The sequence below is a fragment of the Astatotilapia calliptera genome, chromosome 15 (assembly GCF_964374335.1).
Source record: "Astatotilapia calliptera chromosome 15, fAstCal68.1, whole genome shotgun sequence".
Taxonomy (NCBI): Eukaryota; Metazoa; Chordata; class Actinopteri; order Cichliformes; family Cichlidae; genus Astatotilapia; species Astatotilapia calliptera.
Genome location: NC_137436.1, coordinates 34,706,026 through 34,733,645, shown reverse-complemented (window position 1 = coordinate 34,733,645; position 27,620 = coordinate 34,706,026). Strand labels below are relative to the sequence as shown.

At 37.9% G+C, this 27,620-nt stretch overlaps 2 protein-coding genes and 1 pseudogene across 3 annotated transcripts in view; 2 read left to right on the top strand and 1 right to left on the bottom strand.

Annotated features, from left to right (window-relative positions):
- The window catches only part of LOC145420646 (E3 ubiquitin-protein ligase rnf213-alpha-like), a 60,703-nt pseudogene extending 48,681 nt beyond the window's left edge, over positions 1-12,022 (top strand). Inside the window, exons 55-67 of the transcript XR_013901962.1 lie at positions 1,088-1,241; positions 1,468-1,642; positions 1,826-1,914; positions 2,024-2,275; positions 3,968-4,097; positions 4,327-4,404; positions 4,768-4,948; positions 5,296-5,500; positions 8,001-8,078; positions 8,542-8,739; positions 8,863-8,952; positions 9,196-9,374; positions 9,994-12,022. The product of XR_013901962.1 is annotated as an E3 ubiquitin-protein ligase rnf213-alpha-like (transcript). The remainder of the gene's footprint in view (positions 1-1,087; positions 1,242-1,467; positions 1,643-1,825; positions 1,915-2,023; positions 2,276-3,967; positions 4,098-4,326; positions 4,405-4,767; positions 4,949-5,295; positions 5,501-8,000; positions 8,079-8,541; positions 8,740-8,862; positions 8,953-9,195; positions 9,375-9,993) is intronic.
- A 4,095-nt stretch (positions 12,023-16,117) lies between these two features.
- On the bottom strand, positions 16,118-19,816 carry lsm4 (LSM4 homolog, U6 small nuclear RNA and mRNA degradation associated). The gene is made up of 5 exons (XM_026143358.2): positions 19,687-19,816; positions 19,120-19,161; positions 18,661-18,759; positions 18,003-18,183; positions 16,118-17,004 (listed from the first exon to the last, which is right to left on the bottom strand). Exons 1-5 carry the CDS (start codon positions 19,687-19,689, stop codon positions 16,886-16,888), a joined length of 444 nt encoding a protein of 147 aa, XP_025999143.1. The 5' UTR covers positions 19,690-19,816; the 3' UTR covers positions 16,118-16,885.
- Positions 19,817-21,106: 1,290 nt separating this feature from the next.
- On the top strand, positions 21,107-26,646 carry LOC113006740 (pyroglutamyl-peptidase 1). Its single transcript, XM_026142890.2, has 5 exons — positions 21,107-21,265; positions 22,980-23,032; positions 24,030-24,146; positions 24,709-24,941; positions 25,801-26,646. Exons 1-5 carry the CDS (start codon positions 21,232-21,234, stop codon positions 25,994-25,996), a joined length of 633 nt encoding a protein of 210 aa, XP_025998675.1. The 5' UTR covers positions 21,107-21,231; the 3' UTR covers positions 25,997-26,646.
- Positions 26,647-27,620: the final 974 nt, after the last annotated feature.

Here is a 27,620-nt window from a genome sequence, read left to right as displayed (position 1 = left end):
ATCATTGAATTGCTCTGTCACGGCGATGTCTTTTGAGAATGGACCAAAAAGCAGACACTGAGAAAGGAATCTTTAAACAAAAGCGAGACTTTATTTGGGCTGATGAAAGGAGAAAACACAAAAGCTAAGGCAAAACAGGTATGACAACTAAACTGGAAAACTAACTATAAAAATTATGAAGACTGTGAGAACTATGATGTGGAATAAACAGATGACCTGACAATGAACAAAGGAAAACAGAGGACTTAAATGCACACAGGAGGTGATGAGGGGAAGTGGAAACACATGGGGAAACAGCCAACTAGAATAAACATAATGACGCCACAGGGGAAATGACACTAAACACAATGACAAAGACACAAAGACTGTTTCAAAATAAACCAGGAAACACTGAGAAAATAACAATAATCAAAAAATAAAACTAAAACACACAAAACACTGGGTCACAGACCCAGTACCATTACATACTCTGTGTATTCATTGTGTTGGAAAGGTTTAGTTTTAAAAAAAAAACTGTAAAGAATGAGTTCAGATTTTTTTTCATGGATACTGCAGAAAAACTGGTTAGTATTCACAACCAGTATGTATTAAAAAGAGGCTGTCACATAGTGATATCAAATTTTCCACAAAGAAAGAGTAACACATATCTTCAAAGACAAAATGTCAGTCAGAATACTTTTTTTGTTTGTTGTATACAATACAGTTTTTTTTTCTTTAATTTCTTTGTTAGCTGTGTTTGCTGGTTTTTCTTCCAGAGATTATTTCTTTTGAGATTGTAGATGCTGCGTGTGTAATATAAGAAGCAGAGTTCAGTTTGTTTTAGAACGGCAGCAGTTTGGTCTGTTTTTGTTAGAGTGGGTTTATTTGTCTTGTTATGGCTGTACTTCAAGTATACTCTTAAAAACAATACATATTTTATGCATAGTATAACCTTGTGAACTAATTGTCAAAATTAAATTTTCTAAAAGCAGCACAAGGGTAATATTATATTAACTTTCACATGTGTGCTTGCGCTTCTAAAGGTCACCTGTTTTGCACTGGGGGGAGACCTACTCTACTTTTTACTCATGCAAATCTGTTGTTTTAGGGATCAAACACGTCCCGGTCACATTCTGGGAGACCCTCAACGGAGAAACAACCCAGATGCCTTAGATACCAAAAACATGTCTCTGACTCCCTTTACTCTGGTCCGGCTAGTTACACATCTCGCCATGATGCTGGGAGCCTCAGAGAAACCTCAGGTGAGCTCTAATTTAGAGGCTCTTAACCATCATAAATAAAGTATCTAAAGCTATTTTGTACAGTAGCTGTAATATTTAAGCAGCTTTTGGTGACTTGGTGAGACTAGCATTGTTTTAGGTTGTGTGTAGTTCACTGATTAATATTCTGCAAAATAGTTCAACTCAATGAACGATGTTGCTGTCTTGCATGTAGTATGATGCTATTATCCACTGTTTTTTTTTTCAGGTTGTCCAACAGATAATCCAGCCACCTGTGGAGGATGTCAGTTTGTTTCTCAGGCTGCACATAATAAAGGATCTTGAACAGCTGTCACAGGCACTGGGAAAAGGAGCTGACGACACTGTAACATCTGTTCACTTGGTGCTCAGATCACTTCAAGAACTACCACATGCCAGTAACTGTAAGGAAGCCATTTGTTAAAGGACATACATGGCAGGACAAAAGACTGTGAAAAGAAACTTAATAATAATTTGAATAAAGCAGACCTCCATAGACAGGAATTGTTCGTGAGGATTAAATGTCAACAAATATGGAAACTGGTATTTGACTGTTTAACCAATGGCTATGTAAATGTTTTTTCTAGCTACTATTGACCCTCACCTTACATCCAAAGAATCCAGAAACACCTGGGAGACTACTGTGGCTACAGATATTATGACACCAAAGTTGAAGGTAATTCTTTAAAATCACTATTTACATGTTTTGACTTTTTTCATTTTATAACTGATATTTTTTCAGTCTTATTTGTACATAACTGCCTTTACCAATATTTTGTGTCCAGGATCTTGACCAACTCCTACAAGAGGCAAAGGGAACCATTAGAAATGACTCCCGTGTATCTTCCAACTTCATCATAAGGACGATCCACGGTGATGACTGTAGCTTCCTCGCCTCACTGCAACAGGGCTCTGAGGTCGACAGCTCAGCAGTGTGGAGCTGCAGGGAGAGGCTGTCGCTGCTCAGCCTCACACACATTATGGAGACTAATGATCAAAAGGAGGAGCTCCCCCTGCTCTGGAGGTTCCTGCAGAAGGTGTGTGTCTCACAGATGTAACGCTTTCACAAAATTATTTGGAATTCACTGCTCTTGTGCATTTCTAACAATCCTGAAATTTTCCTTTTGTGCAACCTTTATGTAACACCCGCCCCACGTTCTATTGAGAGGGGTCTTTACTACTGATACTCCCATTTTGATGTTTGTGACATGAATTGTGCAATAAAATAGACTATATGGAAATAAACCAGACACAAGCAGGTCAATTATAAAATACTTCTAAAAAACAAAAGAAAATAAGTAACATTAATAAAGTTGTCGAGCAATGGTTAGGTATCTAATATCAACTGTAACCAAATGATTAAATAATATGGTGGGCCCACACACACTCCTTAACTGCAACAGTCTTTCTGTGTTAACAAACACCTCATTGCAGGCCTGAGTCGTGGCTCGGGTGCATTGGGACCTAAAACAACTTGGCCGCTTCACTTGTTGCCAAGCACTAAAATAAAAAGCACGTGCAAACAATAGTACTCACACCTCCAGGTAGTTCAAGGGGATAGCGGGGGAAACTGGGTCAAGGCCACTAGCAGGGCGCGGCAGCAGCACTCGCAGTTACCGTATCCACGTGTTCCCACGTTAACACATAAGCACAACAAAAGGGACCTCTCTGGCATGCCAGCAAGAGCTCTGTCTCCTCCTACCAAATCAAATAACCCAGCTAAATGCTGATTTACATACTATTACATACTGCAATATTACCATTTGCTAAATATATGAGTAAATATATGAGTTTCAAACACAACTCACAGATTCATATTTACCTCACAGTAGGGTACTACAGCTTTCACACTGATCGTCAACCTGAAAATAAAAGTTTGTCACCTTCCCATGAACTCTGCGTCCACATGACACTGTTCCTCATCTCTCCTCTCTCTTTCCGCGGAGTGAACACGGCTCCCCACTTACTCCAACCCACTCTACCTGAGACTACTTCAGGATTGGCCCGGAACTGTAGTACATACCAATACCATTACAGAAAATAATGACATACACCTCAAAATGCAAATAAGAACGCTGTGCATCTAATTAACACACATTTGTATTCATTCTTAAACACACATAACATTTACATTCAACCATCAAAATAAATGAACTATTTATATAGCCAGGGCTACATTTAGACTAAATGTCAAATTTGTCCTTATATATTATGACTTTTGATTTTTCTGTAGTTGAGCTCTTTCACTGCTTTGATTTCTTTTTTCCAATTTGAATCCCATTATTCATAATAATGTTGTTTCTAAAACTATTTTAGAAATATTATTGATTATTACTATTATTTCCTGTGTGCACTAAAAGTTTTACTTATAGAGGGTCACCAGTATCTAACACTGATAGAAAGGTGGGGTCAGTTCTGGGCAGTTCACAATCCAATCACAGGGCTGACATGTAGCTTGACTTCAGACTACAAGCCCAAATTGGCATATAAAGACATGCAATCATTTGTGCCTGCTGCTAATTTGGAATTACAGATTAGCCAAACCTGTGAAATCTATAGATTTGATTAAACTACAATATTACTTTGCAACATGTATTATCCTGACATTCTATATATAAAATCATAATAAATTACTCTTTAAAGTTTCAATAAGTGGGTCAATATTCTCAGTAACAGAATTAGAAATGACCAAAGATGTGATAGCCATTTATCTAAACTTCTTTTTACAGGAAAGAGAATTTCGACATATCAAATTCCTCCCAGAAATCCTAATGCTGCAGAAACGTTTGGTGAGAAAGTACCAGAATGCAACTGAAGAGATCGCGGGTTCCATCAGAGAATTTATTGATCAGCAAACAGGTACAGAGATTAGATGGACTTAAACTTGAACAATTGACTGTTGTACTAATTTGTATTCATTTGGAAATCAAAAACAAAATCTATCACCAAAGTTAATATTTGCTGCAGGGACAACTGACATATTTTTTTCTCTCTGTTTCATTTCATGTCATAAAAATGTAGTCACTGTTTCTTTGCCTTTTGTCTTTTTTTAAGTTTTTAGTCACTGTTTCTAAATTATTTGTTCCAGACATGAGCCCATGGTATCAAAAACACATTGAGACCTTCCTGAAAACATGGAATGAGCTAAGAGTCTCTGTGACCGGCAGTAAGTAAAGCACTAACCTGCTCTTTGTCTCACCTTCACATTCAATCTGTTTATGTTATTACATATTTTCTTGTCTCTCCTTAAACTATTTTGTTCTGTGCATTGTGTTGAAATTAAAAAGATAAATAAATGAATAACATGTCTTCAATTTAACTTAAAAGAACAGTGCAGTTCTTGATTGATTTCAGTTGCCCTGTGAGAACATACATTTACAGTGTACTCTACATGACAATAGTCATCATTTTGTCTGCTACAGTCGAGTACAATAATTGATGTTTTTGTGTATATACCACATAAGTCAAAGTAATGGAAAAAGCTGTATTACAAATAAGGAATTATTTATCTGTCCTTTCAAAACTATAGATGAAATAAAAATTCCAGAAGAATTTTGCAGCAGGGATTTGGACCTGGACAGTGACCTCAGGTACCTCCTGCCCCGTCGGCAGGGTCCAGGCCTGTGTGCCACAGGGCTGGTCAGCTATCTGGTGACTCTCCACAATGAGTTGGTGAATGCAGTGGACCGTCACACACGAGAGGACAACAGGTACTTTATTCTGTACCTGTTGTACCATTTATTCTGCATTTTATTTCTACCTATCTATTTTCTACCTGAAGTTCAAGTGAAACGTCAATAGTCTTAAGTTAGGTGAGTCAAATGAGTATCATTCACAGGTGTTAGTATTAAAAATCCTTCCTTTCGCCTTGGAGCTTGACATAGAAACACAGAGCCACATAACCGATGCCATTGATATATTATATATTGTAAATATAATACAGTTAAGTTTTGCTCAACAAACATTTTTCTTCATTCTAGACCAACATTTATTCAAAATTATTTGGAAAAGAAATGTTGGAAGATTAAAGTTCATATCTACATTGTGATGTCTGCAGTGACTACACAGTGAGTCTGTTGGAGCTAATGGAGCAGCATGTGATCAGCTATGATGTGGAGAAGGACCTGTTTCCTCTGGTTTTGTCCAACTGCCAGTACAGCTTGGAACGTGGCCACGAGACAATATCTGAGTATGACCTGCCCAGGATCCAACAGCAGATCCTCACCCGCTTTCTGCAGGGAAAACCTCTCATTACCCGCGCAGTGAGTCCCCACAGCCTGGTTTGGTTAAAACATGTGTCCCACACCTTAAATGACCCAAATTCCTAACTACTGTACGATCTGGTGTTGACTGGATTGTGCATTACCTTCAGGGATCTTTCAAGCTCAGAATGAATCTTTGAAGGTGGTCATGCAACACCCTTAGTGTATATTTATTTGTTTTTATTTTTTGCATGATTCAACATACTGAAATCTAAAAAGCACAAATGAGAAGGAAGTTCACTTTCTGTTAAACTTCTGTCATAACCAGTGTTGGGACTAACGCGTTATTAAGTAACGCGTTACAGTAACTACGTTATTATTGTGGTAACGAGCACGGTAACTAGTTATTATGCCAAAATCAGGAACGCGTTACTCGTTACTGGGATTTAGATAGGGTCGTTACTCGTTACTTCGTGTGGTGGCTATCGCGGAGCTTCCACAGATTCAGTAACATTAGCAAGTGGTGGAGGCCAGCAGGTGGATGAAGGAAAAGGGACGCAGAAGGAAAAGAGACCCGAGGCGGCCGCTGGTCCAAGTGTGAACTGAACTTCAGGTAAGAAGTTATGACCTGCAGTCTCTCTGGGTCAGATATGAACCAAGTTTAGGTGGAGTTTATTTTCGTTATTCTGACTTTTTCCGTACTGCGAGCTAGCTAGCATGACGGAGTTTCTATACAGCTGGGTGGGTGCTATGAAGTTAATGATGTTGAACTTTATTTTGTTCATAAGTTATTAGAGTTGCCAACCGTCCCGTCTGGTATTCAGAGAAAATATTACGCGTTTCTTATTGAGGTGAAAAGGAACAGTTTGTCCCGTAATTCAGCTACAATGAAAAAGGCACAAAGCTGGAGTTATTCTGTGTCTTTACGCTGCACAGCTGCCTCTTCTTCTCTCATTCTCTCCCCTCCCTCTCCCGTTTCTACTTCAATCATGAAAACTGATCAGTGATCAGCTGATCGTCTTTTCTCTTGTGTGTTTATCGCCCACTTTGCGCCGAAAGAGGAAACCAGCGGATGTCGCGCTAAACAACAGCAGCACGTTTAAGCTTGATCAGCTGTTGTTAGAATTTATTTAATATTAATTTCTAGTATCAGCTGATGTTTGCTGGAGCCACAGCTGCAAAAAAGCTGCTGGTCATGATATGGTTTGGTTATGTGGTGAGAGGGAAACATGAAGATGAAACCAGGAGATGTCCTTACTGGATCATCAGAGCTGAACAGGTGATGGAGAAACAGGTTTACCTTTTAGGTGACATGAATGAGTTGAAGGGAAGTTATGAACTGTTTCTGAGAGACAAATAACACCAGGATCCTTTTCTAAGTAGCTGACAGCTGGTAACTGTGCAGGGGCGGGTCTAGCAAAGTGTTGCCAGGGGGGCAGGTAGGGCATTAACAGGGAAAGGGGGGCACAAAGAAATACTTTTCTTTCTTATTCTCATTTAAAATGTCTAGCTTTTAAAAAATAATTATCTGAGTCTTACAACAAACGATTGATAGATTGATGCATATATACCATCAGACAGTGTACATCACTGTCACAACAGCGTTTGTTTTCATTCAAAGGCTTTATGATTTTTCCTATAATGGTGGGCCAGTCTCTAGTCAAAATGCCCGGGATGATTTTTTTGTCCCAGTCCAGCTCTGTATGCAGCTCATCTGCAGTCTGGTGTTGCCTACATCTTCCTATTCGGAAGGCAGAATTTCCGAGTTCTGAGTACAATCGAAAGCACCACGACTGCAGTTTTTGTGTTGGATGTAAAAGGCGCAGATGACACTGTGACGTAGGCTAGACTCATGGCAGCAGTCAATGACGGTCCAGGCGTGGGATTTCTCTCGTGGAAATATGCACATTATCTTTTCCTTTCTATTGGTAGGTGGCACAGTGCACTTGTGGCAAGTAAGCAAGCTAGAAGACTGGCAAAGTTATGGAAGCAACACATTAACAAGAGAATTCTGAGTAAAACCAAAGTTACTTTCCCTAGTAACTAGTTACTTTGAAAGTAACGAGTAACTTGAAGTAACTGAGTTACTTTTGAGAGAAGTAACTAGTAATGTAACTAAGTTACTATTTTAAAGTAACTTACCCAACACTGGTCATAACAGATGGCAGGGAGCAAGCTGAAGCTGAACTAAAAACAATACAAACACAAGCAAGACTAAGCTATTATTGTTTATTCCAAATTTTTATCACAGGAATTGCTACAGCATGTAGATGTGGGTGTAAAGACCTCTGTGCAGCACATTGTTAAACAAACAAATAGTGTAATCAAATGTGTAGACCACTTCACTACAGAGATTTTATTTATTGTGCTGGTTAACTTCATCATTTGAGTTCTCATATTGTATCTGTTCTGTGTGGTCATACTTATTTTGCAGTAATATCTATGTGTTTATATTGATTCACCACTTTTGAAATCCAAGCTCAAAACCATTCTGTTTAAAACTGCTTTTTTGTGATCCCTAAACCAAACCCCTTCACTAAACCCCCTGTTTTTCATTAAGGGAATTCCCACGTTGGTCAACACGCAAGAGAGAGACTATGAAACCATTTTCAAAACTGTTCATGGAAAAGTGCCACAGGTACAGTACTGCGTTAGCAAGTTATCACTACACTTTGATGTACTTTACAACCCTACATGATTATAGCTGTCTATGTGTAAAACCCAAAATACATATTTAAGGTACAAAATTTCCAGGTTAAACAACAAATTTATTTTCACTTGGTTTGTGCTGAGTCAATAACTAACAGTACCAGTTAACAGCAAAAGCACTGACACATGATATGTGGACTTTAGATAGTAATGGATTATTACAGTTATACCAGATTAAATTCTTGTTTTTCACCAAATCACAGATTTATTTCAGGCCTAATAGTTACAGCAAATAAAGCAATACTCCTGACATTCATCCAGCTGTATTTGACTTAAAAGTACTACTCAAGCTTTACATTTGATATTTATGTACATGTGCATGCACACAGCAATAAAGGGATTTACATAACTTGTGTCTTTGAGGTTCGCTAATATTTTTGTTTCTCTATCAGAGTGTTCTGACATCTATGGCACAGAATACTGTGTCCAGACAGCTGGACTCCTACAGCGAGGTGTGCGAGGCGCTCAAGATTGTGGAGCTGCTTCTGGGTTTCCTCTCAATGACGGGTGGTGATCCCACAATGAAACTGGTCACTTACCTTCAGGAAATACTAAAGATGGACCAAAGCATTGATCATCACATACTGAAGGTCATTACATGTACACTCTTTCACTCTGAGCCTCACATGTCAAACATCAATATTAATAATAAGACAAAAACCAGATAGAACAAACTGTTTATAAGTTGTTGAGGGGTTTTCACTTTTTTGCAGGCTTTTAGCAAATGTGAACTGCAGCAATGTGTTTGTCTGTGGCAAGTCCTGTCCTCTCTCAACTCTGAAAAAATGCTGCAACTCAAAAGAGTAAGTTTGATTTTTGCTGTATTTTTTTTTTCAGATTCAAAATTGCCAGATTAAACATCATATGCTTATTTTTCACTAAGCATAGATAAATTGTAAGTTTTGAAGCTTAGCTTCAGTGTTAGATTAAATGAATGTGGCTTGTACTAAAAAAATCACTAAATGGTCAGTATGACCATTAACCATATATGCCAATCCATCTACCATATACATACAAAATGCATGACTGCATGTCTTGTTAAAAAGGAGCCCTTTTCGGGGTATCCAGCCGAGTACCAGGTGCCACTGACTGAGGAAAACAAGACTGAGCTGAAAGGATTCATGTCCAGAGGAAATGTGGACCAGTGGCTGCTTGAGATGCATGAGTTCCTCTTGTTGCGCCTGGGCCGCCTACGGGCAACTGAGGACTACAATCCATCATGGAGGTAAACCTGTTGTATAGTACCAAATTTTTGTTTGGTAATGCCAGGGTTGTTTTTGGCCCTGATTTAGCAGGTGTGAAGAACGATTTGCATCCTAAGCCTCACAGTCACTGCAGATGATCCTGTGTAGCCAAAATATGGATATATAAGAGTGATCTCAGAGATGCAAAGATATGCATAAAGTTATAGATTAGTCAGAATGAAACAAAAGATTTTCATCTAAGTATTAAAAACTTAAAATTATTTATATTTAAAACTGTGTTAGTTTGTCTAATTAATTTTCAATTAAGTCTCTGAAAATGTGTGACTGTGTATAAAAATGACTGTAATTCCTAAACAGTTAAAAAAAAATCTGCACTTCCATCAAGTCTTAAATTTTCCATTTAAAATCAACTGCAATGGCGTACAGAGGCAAAGCTATCTTAAAAAGGTCTTTGTCCAATTACTTTTGAGTTTTTATGCATATTTTATTCCACATCACTATAGTGCCCCATCGTTTGGCCTTGTCTATACCAAAAGTGTGTCTTTATTATAATATGTTTTTAGTTTTCCTGCTAAGTAAAAAATTATTTGCTCCAATGTAAAGTTATCTATTAAATGAATATATTCTTTCTTTTGACAGTCTGAAGGAGGCGGTCAGTGCCTACATGGATCGTAAAGAAGTAGAAGTCCCTACTTACGTGGAGGAAAACCTCTCTGAAAAGGTGAAGCTGTCTCAGATAATTGAGACCTGGAAATACACCATCACAGCCAAACAGGAGTTGATGAATGAGTGATCAACTGAATGAGTGCATAGAGAGATATTAGTTATCTAAAGAAGTAAACAAAGGTATTTTTTCTGCATTTATTGATGTAATAATCATAGGACGTGTTGTGCTGTTAATTTGTTTTTGGAATTATTTTACAAATTCAATTCAACAACCAAAAACTATATTTACATTTTAATATTTTATTTTTCATTTTATTTTACTTCTCTTGCGAATGGTTTGAATTTTAAAAAGAAGAGTAATATTATCATGCTGCAAGGAGTGAATAATATTTCTCCATTTAATAAGAAATTAAAGCAATAGGTGATTGATACGCATAGAAAAAAGCAAAATCGTGTAATCCAATGTAAATGTGCGTGGTTCGTTCATAAATATGCAAGGGAATGGTATACTGAGCATTTTCTACTTTTTCATTCATATAAAATTTTTCTTATATTTTTTAATTCTCTAAGTTTTTATTTGCATTTGTGTAAAAGTTGATATTTGCTAATTTTTTATGTTTTTTTTTTCATTTAATAGCTTGAGTTATCAGATTTCTATGACGTGTGTTGAACCGCCTCGAGGCGACTTTTGTTGTGATTTGGCGCTATATAAATAAAATTGAATTAAATCGAATTGAATTGAACCAGAGATCTTAGTTTATCATTTAACTTTAAGTCATACTACTTTTTTGAACTCTTTTATTTGTTTATGGTCTTGTTGATGTTTGTCTTGATTCGTTTATAATAAAGATTAGAAATTACCTTTAACCTCTGTGAATACAATGAAACAGCAAAGCAGAATAAACTCAAGCACATCCTCAGTGAGCTGCTCATGTATTCACTGTGAGAGTATATACAGTATGACTGCTTTGATATATTTTATATATCATTTTTACATGATTATGTTTTTGTTTTAAGGTGAAATCTTTTAGGGTGAAGTAACAACAGGATAGATTGATAAACTAGTACGAAAACTGCACATTTTCCATTTTTTCTTACATGTTAAAAAATTATAAATGTTCATTTGCATAAAAGTGACTTGAATACGTTCATTTAAACAAAACATTTGATTTGCAGTAATGAGATCATTTCTATTTACTGTGGTGGAAAGCTTTTTTGTTTTGTTTTTTTTATTTTTGTGTGTTAAGCAACTTCATCAAACATGAAGTATGTAAGGAGATAAACTGGATGAGTTTATCATTTTTATTTTTTGTCTTTATAAACCAACAGGTTTTACTCTTCTATGTTTGTATTATTTTTTTTAATTTTTCATTCCTTTACTGAGAAAATTGATGATGATTCACTGTTTTTATGGTTTGTTTTAGCATTATTCTTGCATTTATTTTACAGCTAAAGAACAAATTATGATTTAAACATAAACTAGTAAAGAAATTAAAGATTGATAGTTTTATTTTTACATTTTACTAACAGTGTCAAATACTTTTTGTTTGCATCAATATAAAAAGTCAATATTTTACATTTTATCTGTTTTCTCTAATACTTGGATTTGAAAATTTAAAAATAACACTGAGGCTCAACAAAAACAATGATACACAGCAAGGCAGATAAAACAAGTGCATTATTTCTTCGATATGAGCCACCTGCTCATGTGTTGCATTTTGTCAATCTAAAAAAGTTACTAAGAGTTATTTAGAAAATTCAGAAATGCATTGTTGAATTTGACAATCATATAGTGTGAAACTTTGTTGATTTACCCTTTATGTCGAAGGATTATGTACACATTTCTTCTTTTTTTTCTGCTTTCTTTTTTTTTATCAAGTATATTTTTACTATTGACCAGCACTCAGAGACAAAATTGTATTTTTTCTTACATATATCAAGTATCCTGTATTGATTATTTGTTGTGTATCTGCTAAAAGATTAAAGTACATTGGAAAATGTTTCCTCTGATATAGTCAATGAAGTAGTTGTAACACACATGTGACCTAAAATGTATTATTTCTGCCATAGTTACACATTTTCAGTCACTTATTGAAAATTAACCCCCTCTGAAAAAAAAAATCTGTTCAGCTTTAGGAGACTGTCTGACTTAGATTATCTGGTTATTTTATGATTCATTGTGAGTAAATCAATAGTGTTTTTAAAAATTTTAATACAATAACATATTTATGTTTTATGGTTGTTTACAGTGCATTGAAAAAAATTCATACCCCTTCAACTTTTAAACATTTTGTCACCTTACAGCCACAAACTTCAATGTTTTCGATTGAGATTGTCAGTGACTGACCAACACAAAGTAGCACATAATTGTTATGTGGTACAAAAAGGAGACATGGATGTAGATAAAAGTTGTAGGGTTAGGTTGAGCAAGGAAAGCACTGGTCAGAGGAGTTTCTAAGAGGCCCACGGTCACTCTGGAGGTGCTGGAAAAATCCACAACTCATGTGGGGAGAATCTGTAAGTCGTGTACTCCACAAATCTGGCCTATAAAGAAGAGCGACAAGAAAAAAGCCATTGTTGACAGAAATACATAAATCAAATCAAATCAAATCACTTTTATTGTCACATCACATGTGCAGGCACACTGGCACAGCACATGCGAGTGAAATTCTTGTGTGCGAGCCCCACAAGCAACAGAGATGTGCAAACACAACAACACAAACGAGCAAAATACAAGAATGGCCAACCTGAAACTAATAAATATATGTACAATATATAATAGTGTATGCATTTCTGGATGTGTATACTAAATATTTTCCTACGTGTGTGTGTGTGTGTGTGTGTGTGTGTGTGTGTGTGTGTGTGTGTGTGTGTGTGTGTGTATACACATTTTTACAAATTAAATAGTAAAAAAAATAAATAAATAAATAAATAAATAAAATAATAATAATAATAATAATAATAATAATAAAATATATAAAATATACAGAGTTGAATATGTGCAAAACAAGTGGCATTTATATACAGTTTATATACATATATACATTTATATACATAAAAAGTGCCTTTTGCAGTTTGCCAGGAGACATGAAGGGGACACAGCAACTGTGTGGAAGAAGGTGCTCTGGTCAGATAAGACTAAAGTTGGGCCTAAATACAAAGCGCTACGTGAGGAGCAAAAGTAACACTGCCTGCTCATCACCCTGAACACACCATCCCCACTGTGAAACATGGTGGTTGCAGCATCATGCTGTGGGGATGCTTTTCTTCAGCAGGGACAGTGAAGCTGGTCAGAGTTGATGGGAAGATGGATGGAGCTGGAAGAACCTGGAAGAAAATCCTGGAAGGTCCTGGAAGAAAACCTGTTGGAGGCTGCAAAGGACTTGAGACTGGGAAGGAGACTCACCTTCCAGCAGACAGTGACCTTAAACACGAAGCAAGAGATACAATAGAATGGCTGGGATAGACCCCACCCCCCACCCCCGCAACCAGGCTATGAGGTCAGTTTCCTGATCATTAACATGCAAATTGTAATGACCACTGATCAATGGCCATGAATACAAGTCACATAGATTTGGAGAATGTCTCCAATCACAGCATTGCAAGATGGTGAAAGATGTATCCCTACGGCTCCTCCTCTTTCCCTTTTCATGTAAATAGCCTCCTTGACTCCAAACACTCAAACCAGCATTCCTCCCTGTCCAGGATGTGTACATCTTCATCATTGAAAGAGTGTCCACCGGCCTGTAGGTGTAAATAGACTGCAGAGTCCTGGCCTGACGAGTTAGCTCTTCTGTGTTGTGGCATCTACTTAGCCAGAGGTTGTTTGGTCTCTACAATGTATAAATCATGGCAATCCTCCTGGCACTTAACAGCGTACACTATATTACTCTGTTTGTGTCAGTGGACCAGATCTTTGGGTGAACTAATTTTTGGTGCAGCGTGTTTTTGGGTTTTAAAGTCACACAGACGTGGTGTTTAGAGTAAATGTATCTCAGCTGTTCCGATACTCCTGACACATAAGGGACCAATAGAGGTTTCTGCTTAGGCAACAGTTGTCCTGCTCTCCTTGAGCCTTTTTTAGGTGTCTTCCCAGCTTTGACAAAATTCCAGCTAGGATAACCACATTTACTCCGGGCCTTTTTCATATGATATTCTTCTTCTTCCCTGGCTGCTGTATCTGTGTGGATGGTGTTCATTTCAGGCTGTGTTGAAGGATAAAGGTGATCATACCAAATACTGACTTCCAAGCTTATTAGAATTGTACAGACTCAGTATTTACTTTATACAAGTGAAACTCAAAAAAATTAGAATATCATGCAAAAGTTCATTTATTTCACTAATTCAACTTAAAAGGTCAAACTAATATATGCCAGAGACTAATTACATGTAAAGCAAGATATTAAAAGCCTTTACTTTTTATGATTTTGTTGATCATTACAGCTTATGAAAACCCCAATTTCAAAATCTCGGAAAATTTGAATATTACATGAAATCAATAAAACAAGGATTTTAAAGAGAGAAATTTTGGACCTCTAAAAAGTATAATCATACATATGTACTCAGTACTTGGTTTGGGCCCCTTTTGCATGAATTACTGCCTCGATGCAGCATGGCATGCATGCTATCAGCCTGTGGCACTGCTGAGGTGTTATGGGAGACCAGGATGCTTCAATAGCAGCCTTCAGCTCTTATGTATTGTTCAGTCTCATGTCTCTCATCTTTCTCTTGGCAATGCCCCATAAATTGTCTATGGGGTTCAGGTCAGGCGAGTTTGCTGGCCAATCAAGCACAGTTGCCCCATGGTCATTGAACTAGGTTTGGTATCTTTTGCAGTGTGGGCAGGTGCCAAGTCCTGCTGGAAAATGAAGTCAGCATCTCCATAAAGCTGGTCTGTGGAAGGAAGCATGAAGAAATGTCCTGTTAGACGGCTGCGTTGGCTCTGGACTTAACAAAGCACAGTAGATCAACACCGGTAGACGACACAGCTCCCCAAATCATCACAGACTGTGGAAACTTCACACTGGACTTCAAGCATCTTGAATTGTGTGCCTCCCCATTCTTCCTCCAGACTCTGGGACCTTGGTTTCCAAATGAGATGCAAAATTTGCTCTCATCAGAAGAGGACTTTGGACCACTGAGCAACAAACTAGTTCTTTTTTTTCTTTTAGCCCAGGTGAGGCGATTCTGTTGTTTGTTCTTTAGGAGCAGCTTGACAAGAGGAATACAAAGCCCATGTCCAGGATCTGTGTCTGTGTGGCAGGTCTTGATGCACTAACTCCAGCCTCAGTCCACTCCTTCTGAAGGTCCTTCACACTTTTGAATGGCCTTTCCCTGACAATCTTCTTCAGGCTGCGGTCATCCCTGATGCTTGTGCACCTTTTTCTTTTGCACCTTTCTCTTCCACATAACTTTCTATTAATGGGCTTTGATACAGCACTTTGGGAACATCCACCTTCTTCTGAAATGACCTTTTGTTACCTTCCCTCCTTATGGAGGCTGCCAATGATGGTTTTCTGCACAACTGTCAGGTCAGCAGTTTTCCCCACGATTGAGATTCCTACTGAACTGAACCAGCCTAATGGACAATTAAAGGCTCGGGAAGCCTTTGCAGGCGTTTTGGATTCATTAACTGATTAGTGTGACACTTTGAGCCTACAACATTAAACCTTCTTACAATATTATAATTTTCTGAGCTTCTGAATTTGGGGTTTTCATAAACTATAAGCCACAATCATCAAAATTATAACAAATTAAGGCTTGAAATATATTGCTTTGCATGTACTGAGTCTATATCATATATTAGTTTCACCTTTTGAGTTGAATTACTTAAATGAACTTTTGCATGATATTCTAATTTTTAGAGTTTCACCTGTATATATCTAGGTGGTGGTACCTATGGCTCAGAATGTGTGTGTGTGTCCATTACTTTAAAAGCCCCAAAAGGCACAGAATAAATCAGTGTATGAATTAATGCACTTTGACTGTTCAGACTAGAAAAGCTTGATATCAGCACCACTTAATTCACCACAATATTGAACAAGACCCTGAACAGCAAACTGAGACTCAGACATGAGTACTTAATAATTACAACTCCTTTAACAAAAGCTGTTTTATTCTCATGTTCTCCTGTAAATAAATTACAATATCGTCTTTTGTTACAAAAATAAAATGAAACCCAACCAACACGTCACATGTTGGACTCTATCCATTTCAGACTTAAGAATATGAGAATCTTTTTGTCTGTATATCCTAACTGGTTGTCTTACAAACGTTTTAACAGAAGTGTTAATTTACAGGGACTGAATTTGTGTCTCCTGGTTATCAGTCTGCTGTTCACCTGCTGTGACTGACCCCACAGCGGAGCAAGCAGACAAAAAAAGAAGAAAGGTCTCAAACCACAAAACTTCACAAACAACGAGGAAAACAAAGTATTCTTGCAACAGAAGATGGGCCACTACACCATGAAAACTACACCTGAGGAGACAACCGTCAAAAACTAAAAGTAAAAACATTTTCCCAGTGTACCAACAGATGCAAAGTGGAATTTAGATAATGTGGTTTATGATACAAAATGTTCTTGTTATAACGATATACAAACTGATGCTAAAGGAGGAGTCTGCCAGCTCTGGCCGATACACTGGCATTTTCATAAAAAAATGTTAATATCAACTTCCAGATGTTAAAAAACAAAATTCAGTGCAAAAGCACGGCTTCTCTTAACGTCTCACAGTGAGATTTCTGTGACAATCAGTCCTAACAAAGATCACAGCAGAAAAAACACACCACAGAGACTTTTTTTCTTCATGTGCCGAAGGAAGAATCACTGATTAACAGGATGTTGTCAGAGGTGCAGCGTCGTCCTTCAGTGCTGGTTCTTCATTCCCTGTGGTTTTCCTGGTTTCTTATCCGACTGCTGCTGCTGCTGCTGCTGCTGACCCCGACCGGGGCCAGTCATCCCTCGGCCACGGCTGCCAAACAGACCTACAGAGAAGATACAAGAGAAAGTCTGTGTTAGAGCAGGTAACAGAAAGTATCCCCATTCCCCTGTAAACATGACCAAATCTTAATATTTAAAATTGATAGAAAAAAAATAAATAGAATTAATAATGCAGTTAAGGAGAATTGGTATGTGACATTGAAAACAGAAAAAATTTAAAGTTATAAAGAACCTGCCACCAACACCAAGTAAAGACCAATATATGTTTAATAACTGGAAATGCCTCACACCTGACTATCACAGGTTTGTCAGAGGAAAAAGAAAATCGGGGGTGAAAGATGCACTTGGGAATCAAAACTTCATTTTCTAAGAAAAGTACCTTAGCTAGGTCTAGGGAAATAGGGAAATATCTGGTACTACTGCTCTAGCAGTACGGACTTTCAAGAGTGTATCTTAAGTTAACATAGATCCTTCAAATCCCCAAAATATTTGTGGATGTCCAACTTTGCGAGCAGATTTGGGGGCCTACAGAAACCACAATGCAATCAAACCCAGGACCTTTATTCTGAGAGGCCACATTTTTAACTACCACACCACCGTGCTGCCCAACTGGAAAGATCTGTTTGATATCTTTTACAAATCATCAGGTTTTGATGTGAAGCAGCCAAAATCCTCTCATGTGAACAAAAAAAAGAAGGTAGTAGATATGAAAAGACTTTAAATGAAACACTTATAAGAAAAAGTTATGAGGCTCCTGTTGGTCAAATCCTGCATAATTGTATGTGGTAGAAGCTGTCAGAAATTTCAGCTATGATTACGATAATAGTCATGGGTTCCTAGATTGGTTAGGGATTCGATAATTTTTTAACCTCAGTGAAATTAAAGTTGAACTTAGATAATTTATTTTTACACTTATCAGGTGTAAATTTGTTAACTTATGAACACTCTGGAAAGAACTGACAGAAATGTGGAAACGATACTCAGTACTCTCCCATGTTTATTAAGACATCCAGCACGAACAACAAAAGCTGCTTCCTCTCACCTCGGCCACCTGCTCCTCTTCCTTTGCCCTGCTGTTTGTTCTGCTGGGCGCCTCCACGTCCACGCCCCTTCGACACCACCTCCTCCTTCACCATATCGATGATTTCATCTGGGATTCGTAGATATTTGATGGTGCTTCCTCGGATGTAGCACTCAGGCATTCTCCAGAACTTATCTCCATCCTGTGAGAGGTGGAGTGGGGCTTTCGGTTCATCAAATTGGCTTAACAATTAACTCAAGATTAAAAAAAAAAAAAAAAAAGCACTCTCTCATAAGACCGAACAGCTACATATATAGAAATATCTGTACTGAAACAATACTTTAGTAGTGTATTTACAGCAAAAGGGGGGGAAAAAAATCCAAAAGTTCACTCTCATTCCATTCAAAATTCCCTGTACCTATTTATCTAGACTAATGTGTGGCTCAGTCCAAATCAGTGTTTTTGGAACAGTTAGAGAAAAGCAGGGCTGTGCACAAACACCAGAGCGCAGACAGCCAGCAGGTGTATCCACCAAAAAGTGTAAATAACTTACTCAGCCTTAATATAAAATGATAACTCTGCACACAACAATGAAAGCTTCAAGTAATCACTGAAAACTGTCTTTTTTAACCATCAGTCATTAATCTAGAGTTTAATGTAAGAGCAAGGTCAGTGTTACCCTGGATGTGCAGATGACTTCTCTCAGGTTGATGTTCATCCAGTTATCACAACTGACCAGGTGACCGTTGTACGTCTCTCCATTCTTCAGCTCCACCAACTACAGAGAGAAAAGACGAGGGGGGAAAGCTTGTCTTACAATGTTTTCAGAATTCACAGCTGTATTAAAAGTTTCAATACTCACTACAAAAACTAAACTGAACTTGTGCCAATTAAAGTTCTAAAAAGAAATTAGGATGGGCGATAGTTTAGCAAAATAAAATGAGACAGTCAGAGCTGAATCCACAATTATATACAGTATAAATTTCAAAAGAAACCTGAATCATTTTCTGCTCACACATTTACAATTCACTGCTTTCTACATGTAAGAAATCTTGAGATGTCACTTTCTCTCCTCATGACTATTATTATTTTACAGCCTGTTATATAAAATTGTATACACGGTCCAGGTTAGTCTCACCATAGGGTGGTTCTGGGCAGTCTTCAGCAGAGACAGGGGAAGCTGCAAAACAACAGAGAAGCAGGTCAAACATGGCAAAAGATGTGTAATCAACAGCATTTACCGAAGTGAGCACTGAAGCGAGAGTGCATAAAACAGCCAGGAGTGTTTTATTCCAGAGAAAACGTCTCCATAGCCGCGGTGTTTGGCGTAAAGACATGAAGGTGATTTTATGTTCAGGTTTTTTAAGAGTGCCTTTATGTCTACGTCGTTTACTCACCGACTCCACTGAACTGTCAGTAACCTTACAGCTGCAAGAGTATGGAGCTAAACGAGATAATAAATCCCCGCCTCAGCAAGTGGAGCACGACCTAAAAGCTTTCCAAAGCTGTGTGTTAAGTCTGGATATATATGCTTATTAAAAACGACTAGTTTACGTAAACGATGCTTAATTTAGCTGCTAAGCTAACTTCCCATAGCTAACGGACCGAGTATAGAGAGGCAAGGCGATGCTGCTAGCACTGAAAATGCTAGCTGAAAATCTAGCACTCAGCGCCACTGAAGAGAATAAAAGTTTTAACAACTCACCATTTTGATGGTTTCTTGATTGTTTCTTTTTTTCTTTTAGTGTCTTACTTGCTAACACGATTTTCCCACCTACTTTTACTCTTTGTCTTCCGGTGTGGCGAGGCGCATTCATGGCTGTATTATATGATGCTGCCCCCTACTGTCAGAAACACGCATTTCCAATATCAAATGAGCACAAATGAAAGGTGCGAAGATTAAAATGTGCATCTCTTTTCGTGTTTGCCACTTTAAAGGGATAGGAATAAGAATAAGTAAAGTAAAAAATATCATCAAAATAATCAGATCAAATATTAAAATTGCATTTTTTATGTTATTTTAGCTGCATCTCTCCTATTCCCAAGATATACTTAAGGTATACTTATTTTGTTTTATTTATAAAGATAGTTTACTAGTGGGTGTTTAATTTAGCAGAGAATCCCCTTTATCTGAACCATGTTTTCTCCCAGATTTTAAAACTGATAACCGGAGACTGCATGGCGTTCTGGTGGTGAGCAAACAGTTAGATTAGTTATTTAAAGAATTTTATTCTTCTTTCTTCTTACATTTTTAGTCCCTTACCAATTGTTTGAAACTACTGATCGTTAAAGTCAACAAATACACTGGGAAATGGAGGCGAATGATCCAAATAACTGAAAAGTTTTCAGATATGAGACACAGGATTTACATGAAATCCAAAAGCAGGTCAACAGCCAAAAACACACTGAGTTCAACACATTGTTCATCATTATAATGTAGAATACAACCATAACCACTTTCTTCTTATTTTAAAGCAGTTATTAGCAACAGCTCTCCAGGCTTTCTGAAGGTCTTTCAAAGTTTTTCCTTAGAAATTCATTGCTTTTTAACTCATTTACAGTCCATCCTAATAGTTGACCATTTTCAGAGAAATGCTTTTTGTTTTTTTCTTTCTTTCTTATACCACTTACACTGACCTATATCATTTAAGTATAAAACAGCCATATTAAAAAAGGTCACGAGAAAGCTTAATAGAGTTCAAGTTGTGTTGAAGAATAAAAGAATAAAGGTAAATATTGACTTTCATGCTGGTTAGAATTGTATAGACTCTGTTTTTTGCTTTATATTCTGTATTTTCATGTATGTTTGCACATGCTTCGATATATATCTGCACCTATTTCCCATTTTACTTGCAAAATATAAAGAAAAACGGGTAGCTCAAGACCTTTGCACAGTAATGTAAATAGTTTAATAGAAAATGAAAATAATATTCATTTTTGAAGTTACATCTTCAGCGCAGGCAATGAATGGATTTATATTTTTCAATTAAACAAATAAATAAATGAGCAATTTAAAAAAATCTTTCAAAAATGTATACTGCCTTTGTATACATTTTTGTAGCTTTTCGGGGGGTTTGCTGACGTAATCACGTCACGTCTTAGGCTGCCTGCGGAAGGAGGGAGTACCTCCGGTTTGGTCTGTGTGTGGGAGAAGGAGCCGTCAGCTCTGCGGGGTAGACTCTCGTTCTAACCCTGTTCAAAGTAAAGACCGAGAAAAAGAGGCAACGGTTCCTCGTGAACGGGACGGGAGATGGATAACAGTAAACGGGCTGTGGTCGTTACAGGTTTGGGCTCTTTTATCCGCTGTCGTTGTCTCTTTTGTCTGTTGAGGAAAAGTTGAGGAGACTAAAGCTGCTCCATTAATGGCGTCAGGTCGTTCCTGCTCCACTCTGTTGCAACTGTACAGAAAGGAACGAGTTGTTTTGTGGGAGTTTTGACCCTTTAGAGTTTTGGGGGGGATGCATTATTGACGCTACAGGCCGGTTCGGTGGTCTCACCATTGTTTTAGATGACTTCAGCTGAAAGGCCGCAGACAGTAAACAAATTACTCCTCCAAAAACAAGCGCCTTTTGTGTTGTCTACACATTTGTTTTGCTCTATGGCTACGGTATCATATTTGTTTCTAAATGCTTTCAAATAGCTCGTGTTCATCTGAAGTATTAGTCACTAATACTGAGCACAATACCATATGGCAGCAAAGGTAATAATGCATATATTTTCATAAATATTAGATGTTGTTAGTTGTGACTTGGGACATTATTGAAATTATTTCAGTTTAAAAAAACTGATATCATAGGAGTTATGTCAGTAATCGACAAAATATAGATAGATGAACAAAAGATAAAGGTGAAAACACAATACAGAGAGATTTTAATAATGAACCGTTTAGCCTAAATTATTGTTTTTTATTCTTTATTGCTTTGAATTATTCGTATCTTCCTCTGTCCAGTTGTTGTGTGTGATGCCTTTATAGATCTGTGGCTAAAAATACATATCCTATTCCCAGATGGTGACTAGGTTCCACTATTGATAAGTTATTGAATGAGTTTCTTTATGCTAGTTCATCCTGTTTAGTCTCATTATTTTGCATTATGGTAATCTAGTGTAGACTTAGAGCTGCTGTTCATCAACCAGTCTCTGTGTTGTATTTCAGAAAACTTATTTTGCATCACTTGCGATTCAAAGTTACATCCCTATGTAATAATCACCAATTTATAATACTTGTTAATATAACAAGTACTGTGTATGCACATATTTGTTTATCTAAATCACACTCCGATGCAATTTCAAGTCCAGCTATATGAACATATTTTCGTTAGTGCAAACAGCAGTGTTAAATGGTGACGTTTGGCAGAACAGACACATTAATTTGCTGTTTATAGACACAAAGGGGTGCAGAAACGTGTCTCCCCAGCTGATAGGAGAAGTGTAGATTGCCTGGGAACAGCACCTTCACAATAGCAGGCTGGCTGGCAGCTGCCGGCCCCTCACTCTGCTCCTTTTCATCAGCCTGTCAGACTGACTGATCCCCTCTCCACCCAACCCCCAGGGACCCAGTGACCCTAGGATAGACAGTGGGGCGGGGGAATCCGTGGTAGAGCCTTATATAAACAGCCCCGAGTGAATTTCCATGGGGTGCTGAGATTTTACCGTTTTTCATTTGCAGTTGTGCATCAGCGGGTCTTTATTTTATTAATAATGAGGTGCATTCTTCAAAACAACAGTTTATAATTTCAAACAACAGGTAATTACATCTCAGTCATGCTACTGAAAAGGATGTTGCATTTGACATAAAAGACGAAATGTATACCTTTATATTGCAAATCAGCATTTCAGTCAACCCAAATCTTTAACGGCCCCCTTTTTCCATTAGAAACTACCTTTAAGGTCATATCAGTAGAAGCATTTAAACAAATAAATAAATCTTATAAAAAAGTCTGTTTTTGCAGACACCACAAACATAATCCACATTAATTCAGCAGCTGACATCTTTTGCAGGTTTCGGGCCATTTGGAGAGCACACTGTCAACGCTAGCTGGGTAGCAGTACAGGTATTTATTGGCTTTCTTTGTTTGTTTGTTTCATTTTTTTAGCATCTAATAAAGAGGTAATAATTTGCAGAATTGGTATTTACACTTAAATGACTTTTGGAAAAGTCTATTTGATACAAGTTAATGTGCCATACAGTTAAAGTGTGTGACGGTGTTATTTTTATTTATTTATTTATTTATTTATTTATTTATTTATTTATTTATTTATTTATTTATTTATTTATACTAGCTCCAAAAATGCTTTTCAAAAGTCTTGAAGGTTGTCATGTGGTTTTTGCCGACACTTGGAAGATGTTTGTGCGGCAGTTCTGCGATGCTGACAGCCGGCTTCGTACTATGTAGCAGTGTTAGTCAGAGGTTTTGTGGGGGGGGATGATGGTGGTTGTCAGGGTGTCTAGACGGACTTGATAAGGATATTAAAGGCAAACAAAAGGGCACATTGTGGCAGGGTTACAGACGTGGTCAAATAAGCCTCCTTTCAATACAGCTGGGAGGTCAGTGTCCAGGGCTATTTGTCCTGCAGGGAGACTGGGGGAGCTGTTGGGTTACTGGCTTTGAATTTGATACAGATTTGTTTGTTTTTATATGTGAAGTCGGTGTTTGGCATATTTTATTTCTTGATTTTGCTTTTGAAGAAGCCTGAGTTTGGGGTTGAAGTATTTGTTCATTCTGTTTGCCAAGTTGACTGTAAAATTATACCATTTGGGAATGGCAAAGCATTAAGAGAGCATGAAGTCAGTGATGTCAGTGAGCATGAAGTAAAAATGATAAGAGCATAGGCAAAGGAGGCAGCCTACAGTATCCTGTAAAACTACTTTCAGCTGCTCTTTTATTCACAAGGGGTCGCCACAGCGCGTAGCGCCGCATGACGAATGCATTTCATGGCTTATCTACTGCAAGTTTTGTAAATTATCTAAATTTAACTGAAGAAGCTGAAACTGATGTTTCAACATGTGGAATGATTTCTAAACTTCAGGTTTTAATTTTACTCTGACAGGAACTGAAGAAGCTCGGGCTGGGCAGTGATGTGAATCTGCATGTACACGAGGTTCCTGTTGAGTACCAACAAGTCCAGAGTTTGGTTCCTTCATTATGGAAGCAGTATCATCCACGGGTAAGAGGAGAGCCTAATTTAACCTGACAGCATTATTGCGCTTTAAGACTGCCGTCCCCCAACCTTTTTTTGCGCCACGGACCGGCCTTTAAGGTGTTGCAGATAAATACAACAAAATAAAACCAGTACCAGTACCAAAAAAGATGTATTCGTAACACACGGGAAAAGACCCAGGGACACAGACTTAACCATAAAAACTATTAAAAAAAAAAATAGTGCTAAAAACTAAAATCATGAATTTCACACCCGAGCCTCAACTCTTGCGGCCCGGTACCAAACAACTGGTCCGGGGGTCGGGGACCGCTGCTTTAAGAGTTAGAAGCCCCGATGAACAATACAATGAATTATGGGCTTGAAAGTGCCTTTGTTAAAAGCTCGCTATGAAGGGGCTACATTGTAAAATTCTGCTTGAGCTTTTATCTTGAGTTTCCTTGCTTTTTTTTGTTTCAGTAAAATAATCCTAGGCCCTGTTTCGAGAGCATGGATGCCTCAGGTGTAAGGGAAGCCTACAATAGTCTAGTCATTCTGACTTTGTGTTTTTATTGTTTTCTTTGTTGGACAGTTGGTAGTTCATGTTGGAGTTTCGGGTATGGCCACAACTGTCACGCTGGAGAAGTGTGGAAGAAATCATGGTTACAAGGGCCTGGACAACAGCAGCTTCTGCCCCGATTCACAGTGCTGCGTTGTTGGAGGCCCAGACTGCATCAACTCGATCATTGACATGGAATCGGTCTGCAAAAGAGTGAATGCATCAGGGCTGGGAGTAGCCGTGTCTGTCTCCAGAGATGCCGGGAGGTCATTATTTAATGTGTTTTTTCTCTTTTACCAAGTTGTGTATCTTTATCCGTCCAACTGTTGCATGTACTGCTCACATGGCGGTACTTTTAAATAGAGATGGCTAGCTCAGAACTCGGCACAGATATGTTGCTATGATTGTAAATACTGAGACCTTATCAGCGTTTTCTGCTGAAGTTCAATTTTTGGAGCCTGACTAATATTTTTTTTTGTTTTTTGAGGCAAATGTTTGAAAGAAACTGTAATCACTATTTTTACTATAATGAGAGATCGAAAACAAAGTTCCCAGTGATGAACAGACAGAGAACTTTGACTTGAATCTGAGCTTTCTGGAGTTTATTTTTATATTTTCTCATGGTTTGAATTTAGGCTTTTTGAAAGTTTCTACACTAGGCTGACAAATTAGCTAGTTGCTAGTTGCAGTGATAAATGCACTTAAGCTGCTAAACTGATGCTTTACTTGAAGTAAAGTCTGTCTTAGTTGAATCTAGAAGTTTTGACTGAAGCTTTAAGCTTTAGATTTCAGAGGCAGCCTGAAATTGTTCTGCTAGGCCACAAACAGCAGTGTTTCTGATATACTGACAGCTGTCAGGCTATAGTAATGATATCAACAGTAGTCACGTTATGCAGTTTGGCCTTTGGGAAAAGGCAAAATATGTTTACTGCTGTCAAGGTCTAGCAGTGACATAACAATGCTTCAGTGTGACAGGTAGTGATCAGGGCCCTTTGAAGGTATGTGCACGGTTGAGTGGCTCAGCTGAGAGGCGAGTTTGCGTCATGGAAATGCTGTTTTATTGTTTGTTTGTGTTATGGAGTCAGTCTCTTCATTTATTAAATACCGTGCTCCCTTCTTTGACAGGTATCTCTGTGATTTTACCTACTACACCTCTCTGTACCTGAGCCACGGCCGCTCTGCCTTTATTCATGTGCCTCCTCTTGGAAAGCCTTACAGTAAAGAAGACCTGGGTCGGGCACTGCAGGCCGTCATCCAGGAGATGCTGGAGCTTATGGACCAAGCTGAGGGGAAGATTCACTGCCAACAACACTTCCACTAAGTGACCTCCATATACCAACTAGCCTCTCCAGCTCTTACCACACAAGAGAAATTGCACTTAATCACAAGTAGCCAAACCTCCCCCCCCCCCCCTTTTTTTTAAACTGTATCTTTAATTGGTAATAATGACACTTCACAGTATAATCTGCTTTCAAAGTTTGTCTTGCTTCTTTGCTTCTTGCTTTGCTAGGCCTGATTCTGTTACAGTCTCATTGTAACGTAAGCTTTAAAAGAACTGGAAGCATTCTGACATTGGAGCAAAATGTGAGGAAAAACCAGATAAACACAGGAGCAAAATGCTGCTTGTGTTGTTCACATGCGGACGCAGCAAGTGGTCTCTAATGTGGCAGATATTATAACCTGTAACCCCAAATGTGACTCCTAATAATGCACCTTATAGGGGTAGGGTTATTAAAATTATTATAGAAGACACATTTGGGGGAAACTGTAATCATAATGGTTCTTTCTCTGATTTTTTTTTTCTTACTTGGTCACAATAGGTTTCACGTAGCACACATAAAAGTCTGCATTATGGATTAATATGAAACATCCAGCAGTAAACTGCTCATTTTATTTTCCTTCACATATTCTCCTCTCTGTATTCTAAAGCTTATCTGTGCTTTTCTCATTTATATTGAATTGTTTTCTTGAGTCCTTTTTCTTTATAAGAAGTTGTAAATTTGCCTTCTTTGACAAAGGTTATTTAAATCAGGGAACGGGTTGGTTCCAGCTCACATTTCCCCAGTTTGTCGACCCAGTTCTGACAGAAACACCCCCTTCTTTCCACCCCCCACCCCCACTGAGATCTGGCCCCGGGATGTGCAATGTTACTTCACAGATCTCATTCATTGATTCAGTGGGATAATTATGTCATACATCAAGGCTGCACAACTGGATTTTAACTGTAGAAAGTCTGTATTAAACTGTAACAGATGAGTTATATAGAGTGAAGTAGTTCATATCATGTAGCCTTGTTGTTAAAGCGCACTTTGGGCATGACTCTCCCAGACTCACTGGATGGTGAAATAGTGACACTTGCTGTGATTTGTGTCTGAGGATGCCTGCTGGCTTTGACATTGCATATTTTATCTTAAACCTTTTGGAAATCATTCTTTTGTGGTTGTGCAGCTCTAACTGTTTCCTTGATTAACTTTCTGTCGTTCCTGTCATTAAATCAGGTGTAGCTGCTTATTTTATCTGAGAATCTGATTTGATGAAGTTGGACTTGGCTTTCAGTCAGAATTGGGCCTCCTGTCTTTTCTGTAGCACTTGGTTTCTTTCTTTTCTTGTGTATTTCAGTTTTACTTGATCTGGAATTTGGACAGCATTTCTCAAGCAATGTGAAAGCTTCTGTTTTGTTTTTATTTTCTGTCACTTTAACTTGTGTAGCTTTCTAGACCTCCATTGTCAACCCTTTTCCTCACGGTGATTATGACGTAGAGCAGGAATGCATGGCGATGGCAGTAACACTCCCAGAGTAAATGCTCTTTTTTTCTTTTTTTTTTAAAAAAAATTGGATTGTGTTGTGTTTTGTCATCTCGATCACTCCCTGGCTCCTGAGAATCTGACTGCCTACACCTAACACAGCTTCAGTTCAAGTAATTTTGGCCTGTAATCATTTATAT

Coding starts and splice junctions, on each gene's coding strand:
- lsm4 (XM_026143358.2), bottom strand. Junction 18,760..19,119: donor CTGCCCAGAACCACCCTATG/GTGAGACTAACC, acceptor TTCTCTCTGTAG/TTGGTGGAGCTGAAGAATGG. Junction 18,184..18,660: donor AAGTCATCTGCACATCCAGG/GTAACACTGACC, acceptor CACCTCTCACAG/GATGGAGATAAGTTCTGGAG.
- LOC113006740 (XM_026142890.2), top strand. CDS start 21,232: ATGGATAACAGTAAACGGGCTGTGGTCGTTACAG. Junction 21,266..22,979: donor ACGGGCTGTGGTCGTTACAG/GTTTGGGCTCTT, acceptor CATCTTTTGCAG/GTTTCGGGCCATTTGGAGAG. Junction 24,942..25,800: donor GTCTCCAGAGATGCCGGGAG/GTCATTATTTAA, acceptor CTTCTTTGACAG/GTATCTCTGTGATTTTACCT.